We start from the raw sequence: 25,274 nt of genomic DNA, 5'->3' as shown, positions 1-25,274 counted from the left end.
GCACAAACACACTGTGTGTGTGTGTGTGTGTGTGTGTGAGAGAGAGAGAGAGAGAGAGAGAGAGAGAGAGAGAGAGAGAGAGAGAGAGGTGAGTGAGATTGAATTGCATAATAGATGAACTAAATGGTTGGATTACTATGCTAGGGCTAGCTGTGAGCCTTTTAAGTAGTCACTTTCCCTATAGTTGAGGTGGTGATTGAGATCAACAATTACCTATCCCGATGGATGGTGAGCAGAGTTGACATCGAATTCTTCATGGGAGGAGAGTGGTGAGTAGGGTGACCTATGAGGATCCCTGACTATTTATATGAGATGCGACTCCTTACTTAATTCCTTGTAGAGTTGGACCTTATGGCCTTGGAACGAGCTTTTATGTGGTCCCACAACTTGCGTTCACTTCTTCATTGACCCACCAACTACCTATTACATACCTGAAAAGACATGCAAGTCTACAGTAAAGCTTGCTTGTGAGTAAGCATAAGTATTGTCCACGGATAACTCTGAATTCAAAAGTATGCACAACAAATAAAGTTTAGATGATCTTAGAGTTAATTCTAAAAATTTCCTAGTTGTGCATTTAGTTGTCTGAAAGATCTACAAACTACATTAAAATTTATGCTTAATTAATGGATTTATTTGAGCATCACAATTATCTTTTGTTTTAAAACTAATACTCATAACTTATGCTAGATCTCATTTTTAAAACTAATTTTTTAAAAATTATCTCGATAAATTGATCGGTAAAATGACTTGAATGATTCAAACAACAAATCATCTTTAGTATCGAAAAAAATATATGTAAAACGGAAACCGTTTTTTGGGCAAGCTCGGATTTGAGCCCATGTCAGATTGCGCCAATTTGTAACGAAGAAACGTAGCAGCGGGATATTGTACGCGGGAAGTTCCACTGTTGCCGACAATCTTCCGCTGCCCAGCGGGAAGGGAGGCCTTCCGATGGAAACTGTACGATTCCTCCTATCAAATGAATGATTGCCATGGGTCGCACGAAACACCTAGTCCCTCACGTGACCTCGGCCACGTGCGAATTCCACGTAGTGGCAATCCCGTTATTCCTATAAATATCCGGGGTAATTGCTCTCTCCTCGCTAACCCGCTCCTAAAAATTCCGAATAAGCATTATTCGATGACGCCCATTTGCATTTTCCTGCTCCTTGGGGAGTATATAAACCAACGGACGGAAGCGAGTGTAAAAAGGAAATCCCGATCTTTGAAAACGTAGGAAAGGGAAGCAAAGCAGTGCAGAGAGAAAGTGTGGAAGGAAAATAGAGCGTAGCGGAGAACGAACTCTCTACTTGCTTGTGAGATTCTCATCGCTCCATTGCTGCATAGGCTCACGATCGGGCCTTCTCGGACCTCCAGCCATCTTCTACGTTGGCCGTCGCTCTCTACGGCGGTCTTCTTAAGTGATGGACCCCTACGGTCGGAGCCCCACTGGGGATGGACGCCGCCCGGATCCTGACACTGGACTCGAAGGTAAGTCCCTTCCCCATCCTGGGCTTCTAGCTCTCCTAATTTCTCCCTCCTTTCCCGTATTTTCTATCTTTTTTTTGGGGGAGGAGGGGGGGCTGGGATTTTAGGGGTAGAGGGGCTTATAGGGTTTGGAGCTTGGAATTTGATCGGAACTGAGTTTGAGATATGTCAGATTATTATTATTTCTTGGATTTTGCATTGTGGTAGAGTCCATGTGGCGGCTGGGGCTTGGTGGCCGCAGTGGCAGCGGCGGCGCAGATTTTTCTTACCCAGAGAGACTTGGCGAGCCAGATTGTGACTACTTTATGCGAACTGGAATCTGCGGTTACGCCGAAAGGTGTCGATACAATCACCCCCGTGATCGAGGCGTTGTGGTGAGGATCCTGGACTTTGTTTAGGGCTACCCTTTTCCAGCATTTTGGATTGGTTTGAATCCCATCTGATAACCTTCTTGTTTCTTTTGTCCAATTTAATCTATTTTTTGTGTTAATATGCTCTGATCTGGATTGCTCGTATTTTTGAGTTGAACTTGTTTTAGTTATTCTGAATTCTACCAATGTGCTTCATTTTGGTAGGGAGGTGAAATGTTTTGGCCGGGAGCTAGAGAATATCCAGAGCGTGTAGGGCAGCCTGCTTGCCAGGTATGGTGGTTCTGCTTTGGCACGTGGTTGCATCTACCCATAAAGTGTGATCCATGTATTTACCGTGCTTGATCATAAACATGGGAAGGAGTGGACATTTACATGGTTGTACATGCCATTTTGATGTAATATTGTCTTCTGCAGTACTACATAAAAACTGGGACTTGTAAATTTGGTTCCTCGTGCAAATACCACCACCCGAGGCAAGGAGGAGGACCTGTGCAGCCGGTCTCCTTAAATTACTATGGATATCCGCTCCGTCCTGTAGGGTCTTAGTATTTCTTTTTACAAATTCTTTTGCGATGATTAAGTTCCATGATTAGGTTGATAGCATTTCATTTTGATGTTTCTCTGATATTTAGTAATTTACCTCACGTTATGAAATGTAGGGCGAGAAAGAATGTTCATACTACATGAAGACAGGATTGTGCAAATTTGGCTCAACTTGTAAATTTCATCACCCACAACCTAGTGCTTCCACTTTGCCCTCCTCTGCACCGATATTTTATCCTACGGTGCAGCCTCCTTCAGTCCCTTCAGCTCAACAATATCCTCAGGTTGGTGGTTGGCAGATTGGAAGGCCATCTTCAGCTTTGACGGGGGCATACATGCAAAGTTCTTATGGACCCATGGTGCTCTCTCCAGGTGTCGTTCCAGTTCCTGGTTGGAGTCCTTACCTGGTTGGTTCAAATTCAGTTATTGGCTTTTATTTTTATTATCAATATGAGGAACTGAAGCACCAACGTTTTCATCCTTTTGTGTTGTTTAATGTGAAACAGCCACCTTTAGCCCAGGCAGTTTCTCCTAGTGCACAACAGTCTGGTCAAGCAGGACCCTCTTTTGGGCCAGCAAGTCAGCTGTCTCCCTCAGCACTGGCTTATCCTGGTCCTTATTCTCCAATGTCTTCCACGATTGGACCTTCAAGCAGTAGTAAAAAAGATCATCTTTTCCCAGAGAGGCCTGGGCAACCTGAGTGCCAGTTTTACATGAGAACTGGAGATTGTAAATTTGGCTCTTCCTGTAAATATAATCATCCACCAGATTGGAATACACCAAAAACAAATTGCATTCTCAATCCTATAGGTCTCCCTCTCCGTCCGGTAAAATTCTTCTAAAACTCTTTCCCTTTTCCTTTCTTCATGATTCTGTAAATTCCAATTGATTTCCTACTTTTTTTTCCATTTTAGTCATTCGAAATGCATTGAGTTTTCTCATTTATGTGAGTTGAGTTTTATTTTTTTGCGATATGTAATTCATGGTACATATTTTCTTTTGATTTATTTCTATCAACATTTCTCAATATTATTTATCCATAGCATGATTTTGAATTTCTAGCCATTTCCCTTAACCCCTTTTGTGCAAAGGTATGTTTGCGAACTCATGAAATTCATCAGTATCTTTCTAGGCTTGAAAAATATTTTGGATTGTGGGCATTAAAAAGTAGGATCGTGCTTATTAATAAGATTTAGAGTATGTTTGAGATGATTGCAGATCAGTAAAATCAGGTGTAGAATTGTTGTGGGGAAAAGTTGCCATATGAAATTGCTATTGCTAAAGAAGCATTTCTTGTTTGAAAAATTCAACTGTCAAGTTGTTGGGTTGTAGATTTATAAAGTAAAATTACCTTGATGCCCTCTCATTTATTAACTGCATAAAAATTAATTATTGATAGTTAAATAGAATGCATTTTCTTTAAAATGAACAAAATTCTTTTATTTGATCAGTTGAAGAAGTTGGTAATGATTATTAAAATGAGAAAAAAATCGTAAAATTTACATATACAACAATTTTGCAATCATTATCAAAATTTAACTATTGATTGTTATGCCCATGTTTCATTCTCCATGTAGCTTCATTTCAAATTAGATTTTCATTTTTCCTAAATCCATCTTCCCACACTTTCTATATTTACAATTAATCTTCTTACTACTCTAATTTCAGTAAATTTTCATCTATTCCAAATTCATTTCCCCATTTTCTCTCTCTTTAGGCAATTAAATTTCTTTCTCTCCCTAAGCCTCTCTTTGTCTCTTCATCTTTGCACTAACAACTGTTTGTATAGACTGTATACACTTATTCAACAATTTGACCCTGTAAATCACCTTGTCTAATCCTCCTACACCTCCAATATGCATGTTTTACCTCTTGCCTGATTTCCTCAGTGGAAGGAGAAGTATATAAATTTTTTCAAATAAGAAGAATGCGTCTTGGTTAACTTCTCGGCCCCCACTACACTTGCGCCCTCCTCCAATTATTTCATTCTATTACCAATATTCTCTTGAAGGGAGAGAGAGAGAGAGAGAGAGAGAGAGAGAGAGAGAGAGAGAGAGAGAGAGAGAGAGAGAGAGGAGTGGTCAGTGAAGTTCTACGAAAAAGTGGGAATGGTGCTTGGATGAGCGGTATGGAATTAAAGTGGGCATTTTTGTAGAAAAAAAAATCATAATTGCTTAATGCAGTGGATGCGAGAGGGAGTTCAAGGTTCCGAAACTCCATTTTGAGAAACAATATTTTTAAAAATTCAAGTAAAAATAGCACCCTAAACAATCACGTGGTGCCGTTTCATTAAACAAAATAGTAAAAAGTTTGCCCCAAATAAATCATTAATGTTTTTACATATTGGGTTTGAATTCTTTTGTGTAACTTTTAATCTTTTATTTTATGTTATTTTTAAATCTTTTTTTTTTCTTTGAACACATTTTGTGACATACATGGTATGTCTAAAGTTATTGTTTCCATATTATCCATGTATGCTGTTGTCCGCTTTCTTTTATTTAACACTAAAAGACTTTGTTCCGATACCAATAGGTTATCATTTTATTATCATAAACACAATCTCATTCCCTCTATGTATGTGCTTGTACCACTTGTAAGGCTATTATTTAAAATCGTAACTTTGGGTTTTATTGTAACATTCATGACGCTCCACTTTTGAGCATATAGACTGGTCTTTCTAGTTTAAAACCTTCTTAGTTAGATGAAATGCATAAAAAAAAAACCCTTCTTAGTTGTATTTAGACACCACTAGCGTATCCAAGAGCTGCTCATGATTGAGGTTTTATGATCGTTTGACTAAAATGAGTTTGTTGAACTCTTGAACCTATTGTTTTGGAGTTGCAGAACCTGAAAAGCTGTACTTAGATTGTTAACTAAAATTGTCGCCAGAAATATATTGGGAAATGATGCTATAAATCGAGTTAACATCTAACGCTTGGCATACTTAATGGATTTAATTTACATAGATTTTAATTGAAAAGTAAAACCGTGTTGAATTATTGCAATAAAACTGTTGTTGTGGGAGTTCATTAAGAAGGCATATTTGTGTCTTGTGTGTGAATTATAACATGTTTGTATGTATGCATGGATGGATGGATGGATGGATGCATCATTTCACATACAAAATTTTATAGCTAGTCACTGCATAAAGAATCTTGATGGGTTGTACCAAAGACTTGACTGATTAGGAAGGAGGAAAATTGTGGAGGATTGAACTTCGTACAATGAAGGTCTTAGAAAGGACTATGAATTGTTTTCATGTAGTGTCTCCTTTAAAGAAAATGAAAGCCTGGAAGTGAAAATCATCATCATTAACTAGCCCTAACTTTAAAATATTTTGAATATGTGGTCTACACCTTTTCATCTATATTAACCAAGCAATCTGTTGACAACAGCTTCCTATCTTCAACAATCTAGCAGTCCACAGGGTAGCATTTTTCTATTGATAGCAATCCAACAGCTCGTGAACAGCTATTTTTTATTTTAGTTGTGTGGTTTGTTCTATATTCTAATTAAAATTAAGATTTTTAGATCAATTTTTTTTCCTTGATAGTTGTTTCTCTACCTATTTAATTACATGTTTTCATCTTATTTAAAATAGAATAAAAGAATAAAATTTAAGTACATTCAATCATTTTCTACTCTCTTCTTTACTTGTTCTCATATTCAAGATAGTATCAAAGAGATTAAGGTTCTTCTCCTGAGGTTAATGGAGTCTTCAGTATGGAGCCTCTCCTGCAAGTCTACAGGTCATTCACCAACATTGAAAACTAGGGTTTGTCCAAAAATAGTAGTGAAAACATATGCGAATGATTCTCCTGGAAAGAAGACGATAGCAACTGTCACAAAGAAGCTAGTTGTCAAAAAGCTGGCAGCTCCAATGCTCTGAATCAACCTTTAAACGGAAAATTTGTATTTAAGACATGAAATTTTCATGAAATGAAGAGAATCATCAACAAAGGCATTAATAGTAGCCTTTTTCATCTTTTAGCTATTTGGACAACAATCCAAAGACAACTACTATTCTCTTAATATAAACTTATTTCAAAACAGCACTAGAATAAGCTTGGTGGTGCAAAAAGGTAAATTTTCATCTGCCCTCATTACAAAAAAAAATCTAAAACAACCACTTGGATAGTAAACTCAGGATGTCAAATCATATGATAGGAGACAAAAATATCTTCCTCGATTATAACACATTATGAAAATTATCATGTTTTATTTGCAAGATGGTTACTATCAACAATGGTCACAATATGTTTAATTATCCTCTCAAAATATTTGGCACTTGATTCTATGCTTAGACTTCTTGCATAGATTGCAACTTATTATCAATCGACAAATTTACTTGAGATAAAAATTGTGCTGAGAATTTCTCATCTAATATTTATCACTTTTATAACATGAACTTGGGGAGGATATGGTAGTGGTGTGTTTGGGACTTTAAGCATGTTCTCTTAAGTAATGTATGGGATCAAACAATTGATTGTGTATTTTACTAAAACCCTTACTTTAAATTCTTAACACACTTTAAATAATTATAGTGATTTTTGGCTTTCACACTATTGCCTAGAACACCCAAATTTATTTTCCTTGAAAAATTATTTTCTTCTCATTTACTAACAAAAATTCAAAAGTCTCAAGTATGAAAATTATCATATGGCTAAACATTCTCATAGTTTGTATTAAAAAAAAACTCGCAAACTCTTGTAACTAATTGTTTTAGTGATATTTCGGGACCCTATTGAGTTAAAACTATCTTTTAAATTAGGTTTATTTCCTTCATCAATGATCATATCTGTCTCACTTTGTGTTTTCTTAATTAAATAAAAATCTAAAATGGGTTACATTATTAAGCATTTTTAACAATGAATCACACTCAATTTTGGTTCAAAATTCAAGTCCTAATAAATGAAAATGCCAAGAGATCTTAAAATTAACTTTAGGAAATTATTTCCTACATACACCATTCAATAAATTGGAATTTTTGGAAGGAAAGATAGACGAATCTTAGAGGTGGCTAGGTCTGCCATGTTTTGTGCAAATGCTTTGAAATGTCTTTGGGGAGAAATTGTCCTAATAGCTTAAGCTACATATTTCATTAGTTGAATGCCCCCTCAAGTGCATTTAATTTTCAATCCCTTTTTAAAATATTTCTCTATTGATTTCTCAAGACATAATTTCTTATGTTTGTTAAAAAATGTTTATGTTTTCAGTGTCCTTCGCATTTATGCTCAAGCATTAGAGTGAATTAGACTTAATCTATTGAAGGTATTCTTATTTGGCTACTCTACAAATTTAGAAATGGTACAAATATTATTCTCTAATCAATAGAAAAATTTGTTATTCAATGGATGTAACTTTCTTTAAATGTTAACTTTCTTATTCCAATTTTGAAATTTAAGGGAAGTTTAATAACAAGAACTAAAGTATGAAATGTATTTCATCATCCACCATCATTTTTTATCAAACTCATGGACAATAAACATTCAATTGCAAAATTTTGAAGCCTCATCACACTTTCAAACTCTATTATTAATACATCCAACCTATGGAGAATGTGGTTTGCATTTATGCTTGGATGGGATAAAAAAATTTAAGAGAGGAGAAATCAAAATTACTCCAGCACACACCTGACTCAAAGGCCATTGAACTACTATATTGTGAGAATGAATTCATTGATAATATTAATCTTCACTATTCTATTGCCTTTATGAAAGGGGTTCGGTCATCCACTAAACACCTAATTTATGATTTCATGATTTATGAAGGGCTTTCACCTAGGTCTTATATTTTTGTTGCTGAACGTTCTTTAGGGTTGTTAAACTTTTATGAACTAGTCCCGAGGCTAACCAAGATGGGGTGAATTTGATATTTAAAATCTTCTTTAACTAAAAAAGAAAAATCTTGTTATATCTTGTAGCTGAAATAAATTAAATCAATAATAAAAGATTAATCAGAGATTTCATCCAAACAGTTAATCGTAATAAAAATAAAGTGTGAAAAATAATCATAAAAAACACACCAGATTATAGTAGTTCGGTCCAACCTGACCTACTTCCACTCATCGGAGGCATCCTCCGAGTATTGCACTAATCCTTTAGTGACTCTCTTTTAGCCCCCACAGCTAGGCAGAGAAGCCCATACAAAATTACTTACCTTTCATCGTGCGGAGGAGTACCCGGGTCCTTTGTCACCAAAGAGATCTTTTTTTCGAAAACTTCCCTCAAGACGAACCTTGAATCCGATGGTACTAAGGTGCAAGTTTGTCGGAGCAATCGTGTGAAACTCCTTCCACACTCTCTTGAAACCTTTTCCAAGGATCTTCTCCCTCTCTAATGAAAGTTCGTTAGAGATGTTAGGCCCTATGAACTGGTCCCGAGGCTAACCAAGAGGGGGGGCGGGGTGAATTGTTTTTTAATTTTTTTTTAAAACCAAGAACAAATATCACAAACCAAAGTCACCACAGAAAAAACAAGTGCGGAAAATTAAAGTGCGGAAGCAGTAAAAAAAACACAAGGGTTTATAGTGGTTCGGTCAACTTGACCTACGTCCACTCCCCAAGAGCTTCAAAGGAGATCAATGAATGCAAGTTGCCGACTTTATCGTCCAGAACGATAATAATATCGTCCTGTACAATCAGTTCAAATCACAGATGATCGGCCAGAACACCGCTCTGAAAATGAACTGGTCAATTGAAAATTGGCTTGATCGTCCCGGACGATATCACGATTGAAAAAAAAAAAATATATATATATATATAGAAATTAAAAACAAAAAATTATTATTTTTGCTTATTTTAGTTTTTTTGTTATTAATTTTAACTTTTTATTTTATTTATTTTTGGGGCTTTCTCTGATCATCTCCATCTTTCCTTGGTTTCTAATTTCTTGTCACATCGTCCTGGCCGATATCTCTATCGTCCTTGACGATATGATAATTTCTCTTCAAAATTCCATCTGCTGAACTTTTCTGAGCTTGCTGTAAATCATCGTCCCAGACGATACCTTATCGTCCTGGACGATCTGATCGAACTCTGTTACAATCATCTTCATCGTCTTGGCCGATACAATTTTAGTCCTGGTCGATGCATTTATGGTCATCGTCCTGGCCGATACACTGGATCGTCCTGGACGATCCACGTGTCAGTACATTTAAAATCCTTAAAATCGGCCCTGGACGATCCATTATTGGACAATCGTCCCGGTCGATTCACTGTTCGTCCTGGACGATACACGTGGCACAGATCTAAAACGCTTTAAATTCGGCCGGTACGATCAATTATTGTGCATCGTTCTGGACGATACACATAATCGGCCTGGACGATCTGCTTTTTCAACGGTCGTCTGGCTTGACTCCTCAGGACGATCACCTATGTCTAATTGTCCTGGCCGATATCTGATTGGCTCGGACGATCGGACTGACTTTTTGACCATTCGGCCTGTACGCAATAACTGAACCTGATCGTCCTGGACGATTCTACGATCGTCCTGGACGATGTGGCCATTCCTTTTAAATTCTAGCCTTCCAGCCATTGTTTTTCACCTCAAGCTTCTCCTTCTCTTTTTGATTTCTGTTTTCTTGCTATGGCTGGTGGAAAGCGAGTTCGACAAGCATCCGGGAGCTCTTCAAGGCTACGATTAATCCTCGTTTTAGGGAGACAGAAGATGAAGTTACTTACCATTGGTATAAGGAGTGTGGGATTACTCTCTCCAGAATCATCAACCCTGTCAACCTCTCATATCCTGTATTAGACCTGTTTACTCACACCTCTCTGTGCTTCATTCTTACTCTTGCTGTCCCGTTTTATTCTGATATTCTTCGTGAATTCTTCGCAAATCTTTGCATAAACTTTGCATACACAGCCCTGACCTCCTATGTGAATCGACGTCCGGTCGAGATCACATATCAGGACTATGCTGAACTGTTGCATCTATCCACCACTGGGGATAAGCTGCATACCATTATCTCAGATCCTGATTTTAACTAGTCTACTGCAAATCATTTCCTTCGCCAGACCAACACACCCTTTCATGTTGGAGATACTAGCTCTTTAGTCAAAGATGCTAGGACAATCCAGCATGTCCTTCGCACTTCTATTATTCCAAAAGCCGGGAACCGAGTCCACATTACTCCTTTGCTTTCTTTGACTACTTTTTATATTAAGGCACATAAGGAATTTAATGCTACTGACCTGATTTTTCATTACATTGATTATTTGACAATAATCCGCGATCCAGGTTATAAGAGGAGGCCCAACCTTGCTTTAGGACATCTTATAGCGTATATTCTTAAAACCAAATATCAACTTCAATATCCTGCTCCTCCCAACCTCCCAACTCTTTTCTACTCGAACAGCTCTTTTAATATCCTTCACAGTACTCGTCTTCACTCAGGAGATGGGGAATCTCAGCGGGCTGAGGAGGAGGAGGCTTCCGCTCCCGTTCCTGAACCTGCTCCTCTCTGCCAGCACTCACAGTTTGATCAGTTAGTAGAGAGATTTGATCAGTTGGAGACCCGATTCGACACTTTTGTAGCTCACCATCAGCAACAGCACGATGAGGTTATAGCCCGTTTCGATACCCTTGCTGCACACCAGCAGCAGCACGACCAGGACATGGCCTGGTTTGGCTCACAGTTTGCTGCCATGACCAGTTTCTTTCAGCAGCCACCACCACCACCACTGTCTGATGATCAGGGACCCTCGTTTTTCTAATCTTAGATTCTGTTTTCTGTAGTTGCTTATGTTTGTTTTTCCTTCTTTTTGTACTTTTTCTGCTTTAGTTGTTTTTAGTTCCCTCCTTTTTGAGATGTCTTTGTACTTGCTATTTTGTACTTGCATTTGTTTATACTTGATTGATTATGCTTGTTGCTTTAGTTTGTATTTGCACTTATTTTTACTCTGAATTCTTGAATAACACTGCTATAATCATCAAAGTGTTTTTCATCATCAAAAAGGGGGAGATTGTTGTAAATTTGGTTTCATGGATTATGATTTTGATGTTAGCAAACACTTTGACTGCCTTTTACTACTGATATTTTCAGGATTCAAAGATCGGACGGAAATCGGAACCAGCTCAAGACTGGGTACATTAGGGTTGAGTCAGTCTGTAATTTTCTTTTTTCTCTTTCTTGAGTCAATTGTAAATATTTGAAGTGACTGATGTTAAGTAACCCTACACATACATACTTGAGAGATTTAGAATTTCTGTTTTTACTCCCATCGTCCCGGACTATATTTATATCGTCCTGGACGATCGAGTTCAAAACAGAAACTCTAATCAGAATTTCTTAATTAAGGCATCCGTCATTAGCCGATCGTCCCGGACGATAGGCTCAAAACAGAAAGAAATAGTCGCCATGATCAATTTAAGTATTATGTATTTTTGAAAATCGTCCAGGACGATCTTGAGATCGGCCTAGATGATATTACACAATTATGCCTAAGTTGATCTGACAATCAAGGAAGCAATTAAGGATGACTTGATACGATCACATCGTCCTGGACGATCGTGGGATCGGCCGTGATGATATATTAAAAAACCCTTAGTTGCTCCTGGACGATAAATATCTGCCAGCACAAATTCAGGGCGATGTTTTGGCCGATCAGGTCGAACAGATCGAATTCAGGGCGATGCTCTGGACGATTTTCCTTTGATTTGAACTGATCGTCCGGGACGATTGTGATATTATTCTGGACGATCAAGCCAATTTTCAATCGTCCAGTTCATTTTCAGAGCGATGTTCTGGCCGATCATCTATGATTTGAACTGATCGTACTGGATGATATTATTATAGTCTTGGACGATAAAGTCGGCAACTTGCATTTATTGAGCTCCTTTGAAGCTCTTATATTTAAGAGCTATTGTTCAACGTTTTTGAACATCCTTGGCTGCTGTCTTGACTTGAGAAAACTTAAAGGAGAGAGAGATGGTGAGAGAGAGAGGATCTTGTGAGGGAGTTCACAAGGGTTGCTCCAAGCATTGTTCCACTTCTTCTTCCCTAGAGTCTCTTGTCCTTGGAAGGGTTGGGAGAGGTAAGCTTCAGCGATCGATCGAGGTTCTCTGCCTGCTTCAGGAGGAAGCAAAAAGAGTGGGGTTCTTTGCTTTGCCAGGGTGGCAAAAAGGAGGTGTTTTGTAAGGGCTTCTCCGCCTAGCTGTGGGGGCTAAAGGAGAGTCACTTTGGTAGTGCAATACTCGGAGGGCGTCTCCATGGAGTGGACATAGGTTAAGTTGACCGAACCACTATAAACCCTTGTGTTCTTTTTACTGCTTCCGCACTTTAATTTTTCGCACTTGTTTTTCTATGGTGACTTTGGTTTGTGATATTTGTTGTTGGTTTTAAAGAATTTTTTAAAATACCAATTCACCCCCTCTTAGTTAGCCTCGGGACCAGTTCATAGGGCCTAACATCCCTAACGAACTTTCAGCAATTTTGGTCTCCACACCCAGTGTGTACTACGGTGAACAGTGCAAGTGTGTGAGATGTGTCTTAGCATGCCACATGAAAATCATCTAACACCAGGAAAAGGATTTCTTAAATGGTTTGGATTGTAATGCCTCTTCCTAGGTCTTGGCTTTAGATCAAAAGTAGGTGTCATCCAATTTCTCTTAATTGAGTCCAATTCATTTTTAAGCCTCAAGTTAGTATTTTCTAAAGCATTATTATCAATCATCAAGTTGCGCTCTATCTCTTTAAATTTCTTCAAATCAGATTTGAGTGAGGTGTGTGAAACTTTTAATGCATCATACTCATCAATTAATTCTGAATGCTTTTTGTTTAAATCATCAAATGCATCATACTCTAGCATTTTCTAACCAAGTATTTTTAGGTCAACCTCTATCTTTCTAAATACAAGTAAAATATAGTACTTCTACTTTCCTAACCGTTTTATGTGACCAAACCATCTTGGGCGACACTCTCTAATCTTATCTTCCACTAGAGCTACTCCAACCTTTTTCACGTATATGCTCATTTCGTATCCTGTCTTTAAGAGTAAAACAACTCATCCACCTGAGCATTCTCATCTTTGCTGCACTTAACTTAATTTGATGCTTGTCTTTTAATGGCCAACATTATGCATCATAAAGCATTGCAGGTCTCACCACTATCTTATAGAATTTTCCCTTAAGTTTGAGATGTACTTTTCTATCACATGACAAGCCCAATGCATTCCTCCACTTCAACCATCCAATTTGAATTCTACTAATAATATCCCCATCTTAAAATCCAAAAATTCTCTTAAGTATTCCACACGTTGCTAGAAGGGCATACATGTTCTTACTCACTATGAAGATCGAACTCAAGTACTCATAACACACTCTCACTTGCCTCTTACGTAATACTCGCTACATTACAAAGAAATGAAAATAAAATAAAGAACTAACACACATGGACCAAACCCAAATTTTATTGATATCATTCTTTACATATTGCAGAGCTTGCATCAGCAAACTATATAAACACAATAAAAAGAAAAATATAATAAATGGCGCAAAGCTATTTGTTGTCATGTAAATATCATCACATGGGGTCGTTTGCCATCGCAGGTCCCTCTGCACCCTCTAAATAATCTAATAAAAATTTTCTACCTTGTCATGAAGTTAGACCACTCCTGACGATGAGCTGCTCTAACCTAATGCCCTCAAGGAGCCACCAAGCTCTTTATTCTGATAAGTTGCAACTTCATTATGACTAACTCCCTTTTTAACTCAACGATGTCTTACTAGGTTGCTGTCACTCACAAACTATTTCGTTTGCCTGCACCCCTGAATGTTTAGAATTTGCTCCACAATAGCTAGTTGAGCAGCAACATTCTATAGTGAGATGGTCCCTTGGGTCGGGATGACATCCTTTTAGTGACCACGTGATAGCTAGGGTATTGACTTTTTTGTGTGTGCTATTTGCTTCGTCGTAGTCATGGCCTTACGCACTATAGCATTTGCCACCTGCTTGCCAACACTAGTGAGTTCAGTTTCTCTCAAATTATCAACCTCTTGAAGTACCTCTAATGGTTGCTTCCCTTTAATCAACAACAAAAGCTTTTTAGAAGACATACTCAACATACTTAGTGGAACAACCAAGAGTGGATTATGCTGGACAGTTCCTCTTGAGTACTGGAAGGCTGCCTACTATTTCAAAACCTTCATCTCTTGCTTGGTCGACGGGTGCCTCAGTAACATGCTCTAGGAAATACTAATTATGGGCTTTATCACAGTGGTATCTGCTTTCTTAGTAATGCAATTCTTAAATATTAGGTTGAGGAACTTGAGAGCTCTCCCATATCTAAGTAGAGGGGACCTCCCCCGCACTTTCCACTGCTAGGCACCACGAAGGGACTCACCTCTTGAGTCGCAAATCCAAAGGCTCATCGTCATGTGTCAGGTTTGTGGTGCCATTAGTCGTGGTGGCTCAACAGTGGGTCTACACAACCAATACAACAACTGTCCCGGATGCTGCCCTAAGGTCGACCTTGCTTTTCTTTGCAGGAGGGTTGTCAATGAGTTCTTAAGCCACCTTTTGGAACTGTCACTGTTGTTCATTTCTCTGAATGGAGAAACCACATTCATTGCGAACTCTAAGTTTTGTTGTCCATAGGTTATGAGTATCATAAAAGGTTCACAACTGAACCATGAAATAGAGAGTATGGTGAATTATGTTTTAATATTCTTCAATGAGATCATTGTCAGGGAAAGCATGAATAAGTTATATAAATAAAGATATTTACAGAGAGAGTTTACAAAGAGTATTGGTTAATAGCTTTTACTGAATAGTTTCAAGCCTTGGTCGGTGTGGTAATGATGATCAAAAAAGGTTGACCATGATAGTGTTGTGCAAGAAAATGGAGTTATCAGATAGTGTTCGCATTCAGGATAGAGATGAGGATTTCATAGCTAGAGAAGTAGATAAAACAGGCATGGGAGTGGAGGCTTTAGTAGGACGATGTTTAGAGAAGATGTCGATAATTCTGGGCCATGAATTTGATACCTTATTATAAGAGAGAATATTAAAGAACTACATTTTTACTCAATTTTCTTCGTAGATTAACCAATATATTGGCAAGAGATGATAAATATTAAAAAAACAATCCTCAATAATGAGAAAATATAATAATAACAAATAGTTTATATTCTTATTATAAATAGTTAATGCACGTGATAATTTAGAATATGACAATACTCATAACACTAATAGATATTTAAATAATTACCATCTCACAATCAACTAATCCTAGATCTTTGTACTGCCCTTTGGTCATTCTATATTATATATCAAACTGACACATTATCAATTATTTCTTCCTATCATTTGCTTAAAATTATTAAAGAGAACTTAATATAAGAGTGTGAAGATACTGAAGAATTAAGAGTAAAACTTACAATATAGAAGGCATCGAAGAGACTCTATTTCTCAATTTCTATTGTATAGTAACTCGTTAATCTTCCCCATGCGTTACACATTCTACATTTAATTAGGATCCTTTTTAAGCTACACTACATCTATAATGCTCGAGGACCAACCTTGGAATCCTGAACGGCCTCAATAAGTTATTAGATTCTATTTTGCTATGAATATCAGTATTTGACCTGAAATAGTTGCATTTGGCCAAGGAATGCATTTCAATCACAAATTAATCTCCTCATACACTTAATATTAGTAAATTTGTGTGTGCCCATTAATGCATATATCATATAATTATCGATTGAATATTGTAGTAGATTTGTTATTCTTATTGATCCAAACACAATTTTCATAAAATGCTTGAAAATTCTTCACATTCCTGCATTCTAATAAGTCCCACACAGAGCGATGAGATGTTATCGGGAGGAGAAATATCATTATTTGTAATAACTTGGTCACATGAAGATGTATTCCTTTTCTCTGGAGACTGCAAGTGATGAGGACATCGTCAGAGATTTCGACACGTGTATCATCAGAGACATCGGAGATCGATGGCTACGATTCAGATCTTATTGTTTTTTGAATCATTTATGTAGTAGTTTATTTTATTTCAGTTTTTACTGTTTTACCCTTATGAGTGGTCATTTGATTTCGACACGTGTATCAACCTTAGCCGCCCCTCCCCTCCCCTCCCAAATTTCCCCCATCATCCCTTCACTTCCTCACCAAACTCAAGAGAGATTCTCCCAATCGCCACCGCCATCATGCATGGCCGATCCAGAAGTCGACCATGGGTTTTTTATTTGATGATCAAGGCAACATCCTTGAATTTCCTTTCCTCGACGTGAACCTTGACGTGGATTCTTCCGTGGAGGATTACTTAAATCACATCTTGTTTATGCCAGTACCTTCCATCGAGGAGCTTATTCTTCCCGGACGTTGGATGCTCACTAGTCATCCCGTGGATCACCCGCCTCCGGCTACTTCTCCAACGAACTACACTTTGGGCACCATTTGTCTCCTAGTGGCATCGCTCGGTTTGCTCTCAATCTTCCTCCATTAAAGCGCCACCAACAAGAGCGTGAGTGAGGGACCCAAGGTGAAGAGTTCTATTTGTTAACCATGGATTATTGCTTCTTAACCATAACATTGTCTTATTTATTTTATGTTGTTCATTTGAGAGTATCCTGTCATTCTAGTTGTAACTACATGCTTTACATAGTCTATAATTGATGATTCCAAGAACCTAATTCGGGTAAGCACTAAATCTATAACTAGCAAAGTTTTAATAATCTTATATTAAAATCCCCAAGCAGTTCTTGTTCCTTTGCATGGTTTCACATCAGCAAGTCTCACCATCTTGAATTTGTTTTTTTGCCTAACTAGCATGTTAGTAGTTATGGATACAAATTTAATTAGTGTTAATTGGTGGGTTTGTGTTTATAATCTCTAGGTTTACTGGCTAATTAATTGATCCCGCATGTTTGTCTATGTTTGAATATTTAATACAAAGTTGCTTTTAGACTTTTGAGAAAGTGGATGGACATTACTGTTCATATAATTTTTTAAATACTATTCCTAGCTTAAAACTGTTTTTGATGAGAAAAGTGGTTTGTTCAAACCAGGATGTCTGGAGTGTTCGATAGAAAGCTGATTTGTTATCTGTTAAGCGTTAAATTATGAGCCTCTTGAGCTTCTTTTTTATTTTTGCGAAGCCTACTAGGTCATGATCACTAATACTAGTGTTGGAATACCACAATTGATACAATCATATAAATAATTTTCAGTACGCACAACTTTAGAGTATTTATTCCCTTTTTGAACATGGAAAATTCTAAATCTGGACAATTGCATAATGGCACATTCCTTTGCATGTTTATATTGGACATACAAGTACTTGAATTATGTTTGGAAACTTTTGAACAAAAAATTATGGACCAAATGACTTCCAATTATAGCATGCTTTTAGTTAGATCGTGTGGCTCAACGGGATGAATCTAACAAACTCAACATCACTCGATTCTGTCATTGTTAAGGCATTCAATTTTTTGATCAACAATCTACAATCAATGGGATGAATATGAGCTTTACGATGCAGTGCTTTAGATTCCGACCAAATTTATAAATATGCTATAAATAAGACGTCATTCTCTACAGAGGGGGCGGGGCGCGTGGGAGTTGGGGGGGAGAAAATAAAAAAAAAATGTATTGTTATTACTCCAATTTCTTCAATTGTAAGGTAGGGTGTATTATTGTATCTTATACTCAATAATGAAATATTGCAACTGGGCTAAGGCCTCGTGGTTCTCTCTTTCTTGGGTTTCTCACATAAAAAAATGTTTTTTGGTCTCTTACAACTTTTATCTATGCATGCTAAATTTTTTCTCTTAAATTCTATTATTTTCTCAAAAGAGAAGGAAATTATTTTTGTGTAGTTTTGTCCTTACTCAGCTTAACAAAATAAAATTGCTAAACGTAAGAATCATCCCGTATTAGATGATTGAACTTTGTTGATTGAATTTATTGTTCCATCAGAAGTTTTGGTTGAAATGTCAGGAATGATAATCTAAATAATAATAGATTACCTTCTGTTGTTTTAAATTTTCAATCTCCTTACTATCGTCTTTTTTATATACATGTTAATTACCATTATATAAATATTTTCAATTGTGTCAATTATGTTCATTTAATAACCCATGAGCATCATGGACACTTTGCGAAATCAGTTAAAGTTGATTAAAATTTATCAAATCATGCTTTTATGAGTTATAATTCTTCTCACAAAAGTTATGACTTTTATGATCCATGATCCAATTGATTTTGAATTACTTGCAACATTGTATTCTTTGAAAATTAAAATTTCTTTCCTACTCATGTTCATCCTTTGCCAAAGTTATATGTGCTTCATAACTTAGATGAATCGGATCCTTGTCTTAAATGATTTAAATATGTTTTTGTGTAGAAAAAAATATCCAATTTTATCACTAGAGAAAAACCTGGCATATAAGCTTACTCAAATTGGATCCTAGTCTATCCTACTCATGATCATCCATTATACTTGAAAATATTAATTATTGAAATTTGCTTATAAGTGAAATGAACATTTTATTAATGTCATTTGAATAAGCACCTCGGTTGATATCTAGTGCCTTAGGGCTCAAAAGCTCATACCACATGGAGGAAGCCTATTGTTATTAAAAATATTAAGTTTCATACAAGTTACTTATTCTATCAATTAGTTAAATTCTCTATTCAATTTTAAATGAAGTGGTTGGATGTAGTTAGCCATTTAGCTTGCACATGCTCATGAAACAGTGTAATTATAGCATGAGCTAAAGGAAGAATTATAATCCCTACCACCTAGGGTTTGCCCGAGTCTGATAATAATGATGGAAAGATGCTCATATCAGTTTTTTTAGAGCAATTGTTTTTGCATTTGATCTACTTTTCTAATGTGCATACTAGTTTCTCCAACTCATATTGCTCTTTTTATATCATCCAATATCAAATTATCATCAGAAAAACTATCACATCACACACATTTCAAGTATCAGCGTCCATTTATCCAATCATTTATCGGATCGTGGAAAGACGCTCATCTCCTTGTATGTTGGCCTTAAGGCAAGACTCTTATAGGCAAAAACTTAATAATGGCATCTTCATGGATGTCATTTGAAATAATATGGCCTCACCTATGTGTGTGTGTCAGCTCATCTCAAACAAAATAGGGTTATTTATTTTTTCTAAATGTTTCTGTTACGCCGGCTCTGGAGGGGCCGGCTGGACCGGCCCAGCTTGGACCGGTCCACGTCTATTCCAGACGACGGGAGAGGGGGCGGAAATCCCCTTGTGCCCACGATGGGCTTAATGCATGAGTGGGAGGGAAAATTTTAATGCAAGGGTTAATTAGGTAATTTGTAGGAATCCATTATGGTTAATTAGAGGAGGAAATTGGAGGGATTATCTTGAATTTAAATTTTGTTTGAGATCTAGGGTTGTTCTTGGGCTCTTGGCATTGCCGGAGATTGTGGAGAGTACTTCCTTCCTCTCGAATTGAAGGAAAATTATATCTTGCAAGTGCTTTTCGTCTACTATTGAAATATAAGTGTTTTCTTTGATTTCCTACGAATTTCTCTTGTATTTTTCTCAGTTTTTCCACTGATTGGGTTGTGTTCTTGCTGCGGACAGCAGTTTTCTTTGCTTAGGTACTTGATTTGGGTTAGGTTTATTTGTGCATACAAGTATTTCCTATCAGTTTCGCTATTGAGTTTCTTGGGATTGTTATTGCTGAAATTTAACTTACTAAAATGTAGTTTTCTATCCGAAGTACGTGGTTCAGTTGTGAGATATTGTTATTTGCATATCTTATACAGAGTTTCTAGAGATAAAAATGAGAGACTTGAGTGAAAGCAAATGTTTATATACCTTCATGTTGTGGTTTAGATGTTTCCCAAGCACCGCCTCCACTAAGTAAACCACCCCAACCCAACTATTTCATGTTTCTCATACATACCCTCTCTCTATTGTTGGGTTGAAATGTGAACAACTTGTCCTGCACTTATAGACGCGTAGTCATTTTATTTATGACGGATATTGCTAGACAGTTGTATCAGTAAATATATTGCACTTCCTTGGAGGGTATGCGTCAAAGAATCTTCTACTAGTCTATAAATAGTTTATTTTTTGGTCAAAATAAGTTGATATTCGTGCAATGCTAATTATTATTTGTAAAAGATGCTTAGTAGATTCATATCCTCTTTAGTTTTCAACTGTTGGTATACATTCATTGTGATGACCCAGTGGCTAAAAGGTAGTTAAGTTTACTAGCTTTGCAGAATGGTGTACGACTGCTTCATGATTAAGGTATGTTTATTGGTTTTTAAGCACTTGAAGTGCTTAACAAAGGCCCTTTTGACAATGTTAACTTGTGCCGTGCTATTTTCTAAAGTGCCATGTTGTTCTACTAAGTGAGATGGATATGTATAGTTACTAGATAGAATTGCTGTTAAATATGCTTTTTAAAGCACAATGATGGATGAACCTATTTACTAGAAACTATTATGATAGTAATATGTTTTGGATGAATGTCCAATATAAACATGGTCATTAATTAGCAATAGCATCAACTATATTAATTTGAAAAATATATTTCCTATCCATAAATTAATAATTAGAATAAATTTTTTTAAATATATAATTATAGAAAGATTTATACAATAATTGCAAGAATTTTCATAATACAACAACAACATCAAGCCTTTATCCCACTACGTGTGCTCGGTTACATAAATCCTTTTTCTCCATTGTATCCTATTAAAAGTCAAATTCTCGTTTAAATCTAATAAAGAAATGTCATTCCTAATATTTTCTAACAAAGTCTTTTTAGGTCTGCCTTTACTTTTTCTTAACATAAGTTAAATCTAATACCTCTACTCTCCTAACTGGGTCATCGGAAGGTCGCCGTTTTATGTGACCAAACCATCTAAGGCGACTCTCTCTAACCTTTTCTTCTACTGGGGCTTCTCCAACCTTTTCACATATATGCTCATTTCATATCCTATCTCTAAGGGTAAAGACACTCATCCACCTGAGCATCCTCATCTCTGCCACACTTAACTTAGTATTATGCTTCTCTTTTAATGGCCAACATTCGGCGCCATAAAGCATTGCAGGCCTCACCATCATCTTATAGAATTTTCCCTTAAGTTTGAGTGTTACTTTTCTATCACACAACAAGCCCGTTGCATTCCTCCACTTCAACCATCCAACTTGAATTATGCTGATAATATCCTCATCTATTTCACAATCACCTGAACAATAGATCCAAGATATCTAAAATGTATACTCTTATTAATGAGTTGATATTCCAAATTTACAAGCCCCTCACTAGGTCTATTACTCTACTAAAATTACCCTCTATATATATTCCGTTTTAGATCTACTCAAGCAAAAACCTTTAGACTCTAAGGTTGACCTCCATAATTCAAGTTACCTTCAACTCCCTCTCTAGTCTTATCAACAAGAAGAATATCATCATCAAAAAGCATACATCAAGGTACATCCTCTTGCAAATGTCTAGTTAGAACATCCATAAATAAAGCAAAAAGATATGGGCTTAAGGCTGATCCTTGATGTAACCCAACCGAAATAGGGAAATACTTGGTCAAACCACCTTGTGTTTGAACACAAGTAATAGCTCCTACATATATATCTTTAATGATTTGAATATAAGCATTATTAACTCCTTTCTTTTCAAGAACTCTCTATTGCACTTCTCTTGGAACTTTATCATATGCTTTTTCTAAATCAATAAATATCATATGTAAATCCTCTTTATTTTCTCTATATTTCTCCATCAAACCTCTTAGTAAATGTATGGCTTCCATGGTCGACCTACCCGGCATGAATCCAAATTGTTTTTGAGAAGAAATTTTCAGAATAATAATAAAAAAAATGTTTGTGAAGCCCATCTATTAAAAAGTAGAGTCTTACAAAATCCCTATGTGTTTAGGTTATTTTTAATATTTGACAAGGGCATTTGGATCTAAAACGATTGTAATGTTGCCTTTTGACTAAAGCATATTACATTACATGAGAACATACATTTGATTCGCTTTTTGATAAGCTCCATACCTTCATACAGCAGAATTTTTTCATGTAGGAGTCGTCTTGTTTTTGTAAAGGCCCTAAAATTGATTATGCTACCTCAAAAAATATAGTTAGGCAGTAAAAAAGTTTGGCAAACAGAGCGAAAGTAAGAGTTATGGTTGGCTATGGCCTGATATAATGCTAAAAACTTGTATTTCTTTTTATATTACCAATAAAGTGGCTTGACGTGTCCTTAGGAGGATCTGACTATCGTGGATGCTACCGAGTTTTCATGAAATGAGAATAAAACCTTCATCGAAAATAGCGTCATAAATTTGATCCACATTCCAACTTTTACCAGAGCATTCCTCAAAGACAACCCTTCTACGTCCAGTAACCATAACTTGATTATATAAGCATATCTTCCAGCTGAATGGCCTTTCACGAAATTGGCTTTTCTTTTCATAATTGTGCTTTTGCAAATCATTTCAACTCGTTAATGGTACCATATTTTCCTACATAATTACTTCATGTTGATACATCCAAGTTTTGTTCTTCATTGAATAAACTTGGTGAAAAATTTTCAATTTTCTTGTGTTACCCAGTTTACTATTTTTAGTTCATCTGTTTGTAGCGTGTATAAATCATGAAAGGAAGCGATTTCTCATGCTCATGTAAGATGGACAAAGTAACTGACTAGGGGGGAAAGGTTTGCCAATAAACTCGGATTAAGTGGATTAACTTGCTCTGAAGTATATGATGGCCCCTGTAGAATGATTTCTTTCAATTACTCGGTTTCCATAATGGAACTTGGTCAGTTCATGAGCTGTTGCTGAATGTGCATAGGTTTCATTTTTGTTTAATATTTGATTGCATTGATACATTACTGTCGAGCCACCGGCTTTATATACACATGTGGATTGCCAACATGAAATCAGAATGTGTTGCAGGACAGTCTAAGCCTAGTTTATAATCTGCCGTAATGTTTTCATCATCTCTATGATTTGAATGGCCTAAGGTGACTTACATTGCAGGTCAGAAACTACAACCTAGATCCATTAATATTTTGCCGTTTGCACTCTCTAAAATCTTCTCAATGATTTATTATTATCATTATAATTGAAAATTTTACTTGTTCTCAAGTAACTTTCATTGCTTTCTCTTTGGTTCTCCGACAAATTATTCTTCAACAACAATAAAACATCATTAAGCCTTTATCCCAAAAAGTGGGGTTGATTACATTAATCTTTTTTCTTCATTGCGTCTTATTAAGAATCAAATTATCATTTGAATCAAATAAAAAAATATCATTTTTAATATTTTTTAACCAAGTCTTTTTAAATCTACCTCTACCTTTTTTACATAAGCCAAATCTAATACATCATAGATAATAAATTGGAAAACTATCTAAAGAGGATGGTAGATAAACAATACATTTACTTATCAAGAAGTTACCTTGTTCTTCATTCTCTTAAGATATATTCCTTTTGTTGTGATTTTGAATGTATACTCTTCTTTTCTATCACAAATTACTCTTCATAGAAAATACGTTGGAAAACTGTCCAAAGAGAATGAGAAATAAATAATGCATCTATTGCTCCAGAAGTTACCTCATTCTTTTCTCTATCTTTTGTATTTTTTTGGTTTACATGGTAAAAATAGTAAAAGCTGGATATATATATATATATATATATAAAGAGAGATAGAAAGAGAGAGAATAGATGATCTTGTTATGATACTTCAAATTAGTGTTTATAACATGTTAAAATGGATTAATAAACTAACCAGATTATTGTTTATAGGGAGCTCAGCTTTGTTCTTACTATGCTCAACATGGAGTATGCAAGTTTGGACCAACATGCAAGTTCGATCATCCAATGGGTACATTGAGTTACAGTCCTTCGGCATCTTCTTTAGTTGACATGCCTGTTGCTCCGTATCCTATTGGAATGTCCCCTCCTACTTTAGCTCCATCCTCCTCATCAACGGAGCTAAGGCCAGAGTTCCATCATGGTAAGGATCCTTTTCTGACTCAGACACCATCTGATGACGTCCATACTGGTTCTGTTGGTCCATTATTAGCAAAGGGCCGATTTTTACCTCATGCCCTCCTCAAATCCTCTTCACAAATGCCTGCTTCAACCAGTAACATCTCAAAGATGACTAGTTCAAGCTAAGAACCATTTCAAACTATTTTTTGGACTTGACAAGTATGTATGATGAAGTTCCAACATGTTCACTGTTCTCGACGGAAGTGGAGATGTATTAAGATTAAGGCGTGTATTCTTATTCAGACAACCTGATTCTTACTAGCCTACACACCATCCTGTCCCTTACCAGATCAAATATTTGATGGTTTCTTTTGTTCATATTGTCTCTACCGACTCGGCATCTTCCACTTGAATAAGTTATCCCCAACATCCAAATCATGGTATAGCAAAAGATTACGGTCTTCCCATATTTTTTTTTTTTTAATAACTGCAATTGGGAGTGCAACTGGTTGGAAATTGTCCGGGGAAGCTGTGCTAAACACAGCTGTTTTTCATTTATATTGCAATGTTATTGAAATGAATGTTTTTTGCAAATATACTTAAATGTTGTATGCATATATAAAGCTCTATGTTACTCTCGTTGTCTATGGCCTGATATAAAACTTTTTGGAGTTGATTGTAGTTTGGTGGAGTTTAAGAGGATGTCAACGTGTATGGAATGAGACTAGGTCTAAGTATTCCCTACTTCAGCCAATGGCTATATGAATGTTTTTAAAATGGTTTTAATATTTTCATTGATGGTTTATTAGTATTAGAGGTTACTTATGTAGCGGAGAAAGTGTGATGAAGAGTTCAGAATAGGTATTTAAGAGTCGTAAAAAATATTAAA

The 25,274-nt window shown here is 36.3% G+C and overlaps 1 protein-coding gene across 1 annotated transcript; it reads left to right on the top strand.

Annotated features, from left to right (window-relative positions):
• The first annotated feature begins 1,182 nt into the window (after nucleotides 1–1,182).
• On the top strand, nucleotides 1,183–25,066 carry LOC110111276 (zinc finger CCCH domain-containing protein 5). The gene is made up of 7 exons (XM_020843065.2): nucleotides 1,183–1,494; nucleotides 1,699–1,865; nucleotides 2,067–2,132; nucleotides 2,277–2,396; nucleotides 2,522–2,812; nucleotides 2,912–3,232; nucleotides 24,197–25,066. The coding sequence occupies exons 1-7, from the start codon at nucleotides 1,428–1,430 to the stop codon at nucleotides 24,569–24,571; spliced, it is 1,407 nt and encodes a 468-aa protein (XP_020698724.1). The 5' UTR covers nucleotides 1,183–1,427; the 3' UTR covers nucleotides 24,572–25,066.
• The last annotated feature ends 208 nt before the right edge of the window (nucleotides 25,067–25,274 follow it).

This window comes from Dendrobium catenatum, unplaced genomic scaffold (genome assembly GCF_001605985.2).
Source record: "Dendrobium catenatum unplaced genomic scaffold, ASM160598v2 fragScaff_scaffold_1444, whole genome shotgun sequence".
Taxonomy (NCBI): domain Eukaryota; kingdom Viridiplantae; phylum Streptophyta; class Magnoliopsida; order Asparagales; family Orchidaceae; genus Dendrobium; species Dendrobium catenatum.
The sequence above is the reverse complement of the archived record's forward strand: the minus strand, read 5'-3'. Positions and strand labels throughout refer to the sequence as shown.

What these genes read in the sequence shown, in the direction of transcription:
- LOC110111276 (XM_020843065.2), top strand. Translation starts at nt 1,428, where the DNA reads ATGGACCCCTACGGTCGGAGCCCCACTGGGGATGGACGCCGCCCGGAT. An exon ending in CCCGTGATCGAGGCGTTGTG is followed by an intron (nt 1,866 to 2,066) that starts GTGAGGATCCTG and finishes TCATTTTGGTAG; the next exon opens with GGAGGTGAAATGTTTTGGCC. An exon ending in TAGGGCAGCCTGCTTGCCAG is followed by an intron (nt 2,133 to 2,276) that starts GTATGGTGGTTC and finishes TGTCTTCTGCAG; the next exon opens with TACTACATAAAAACTGGGAC.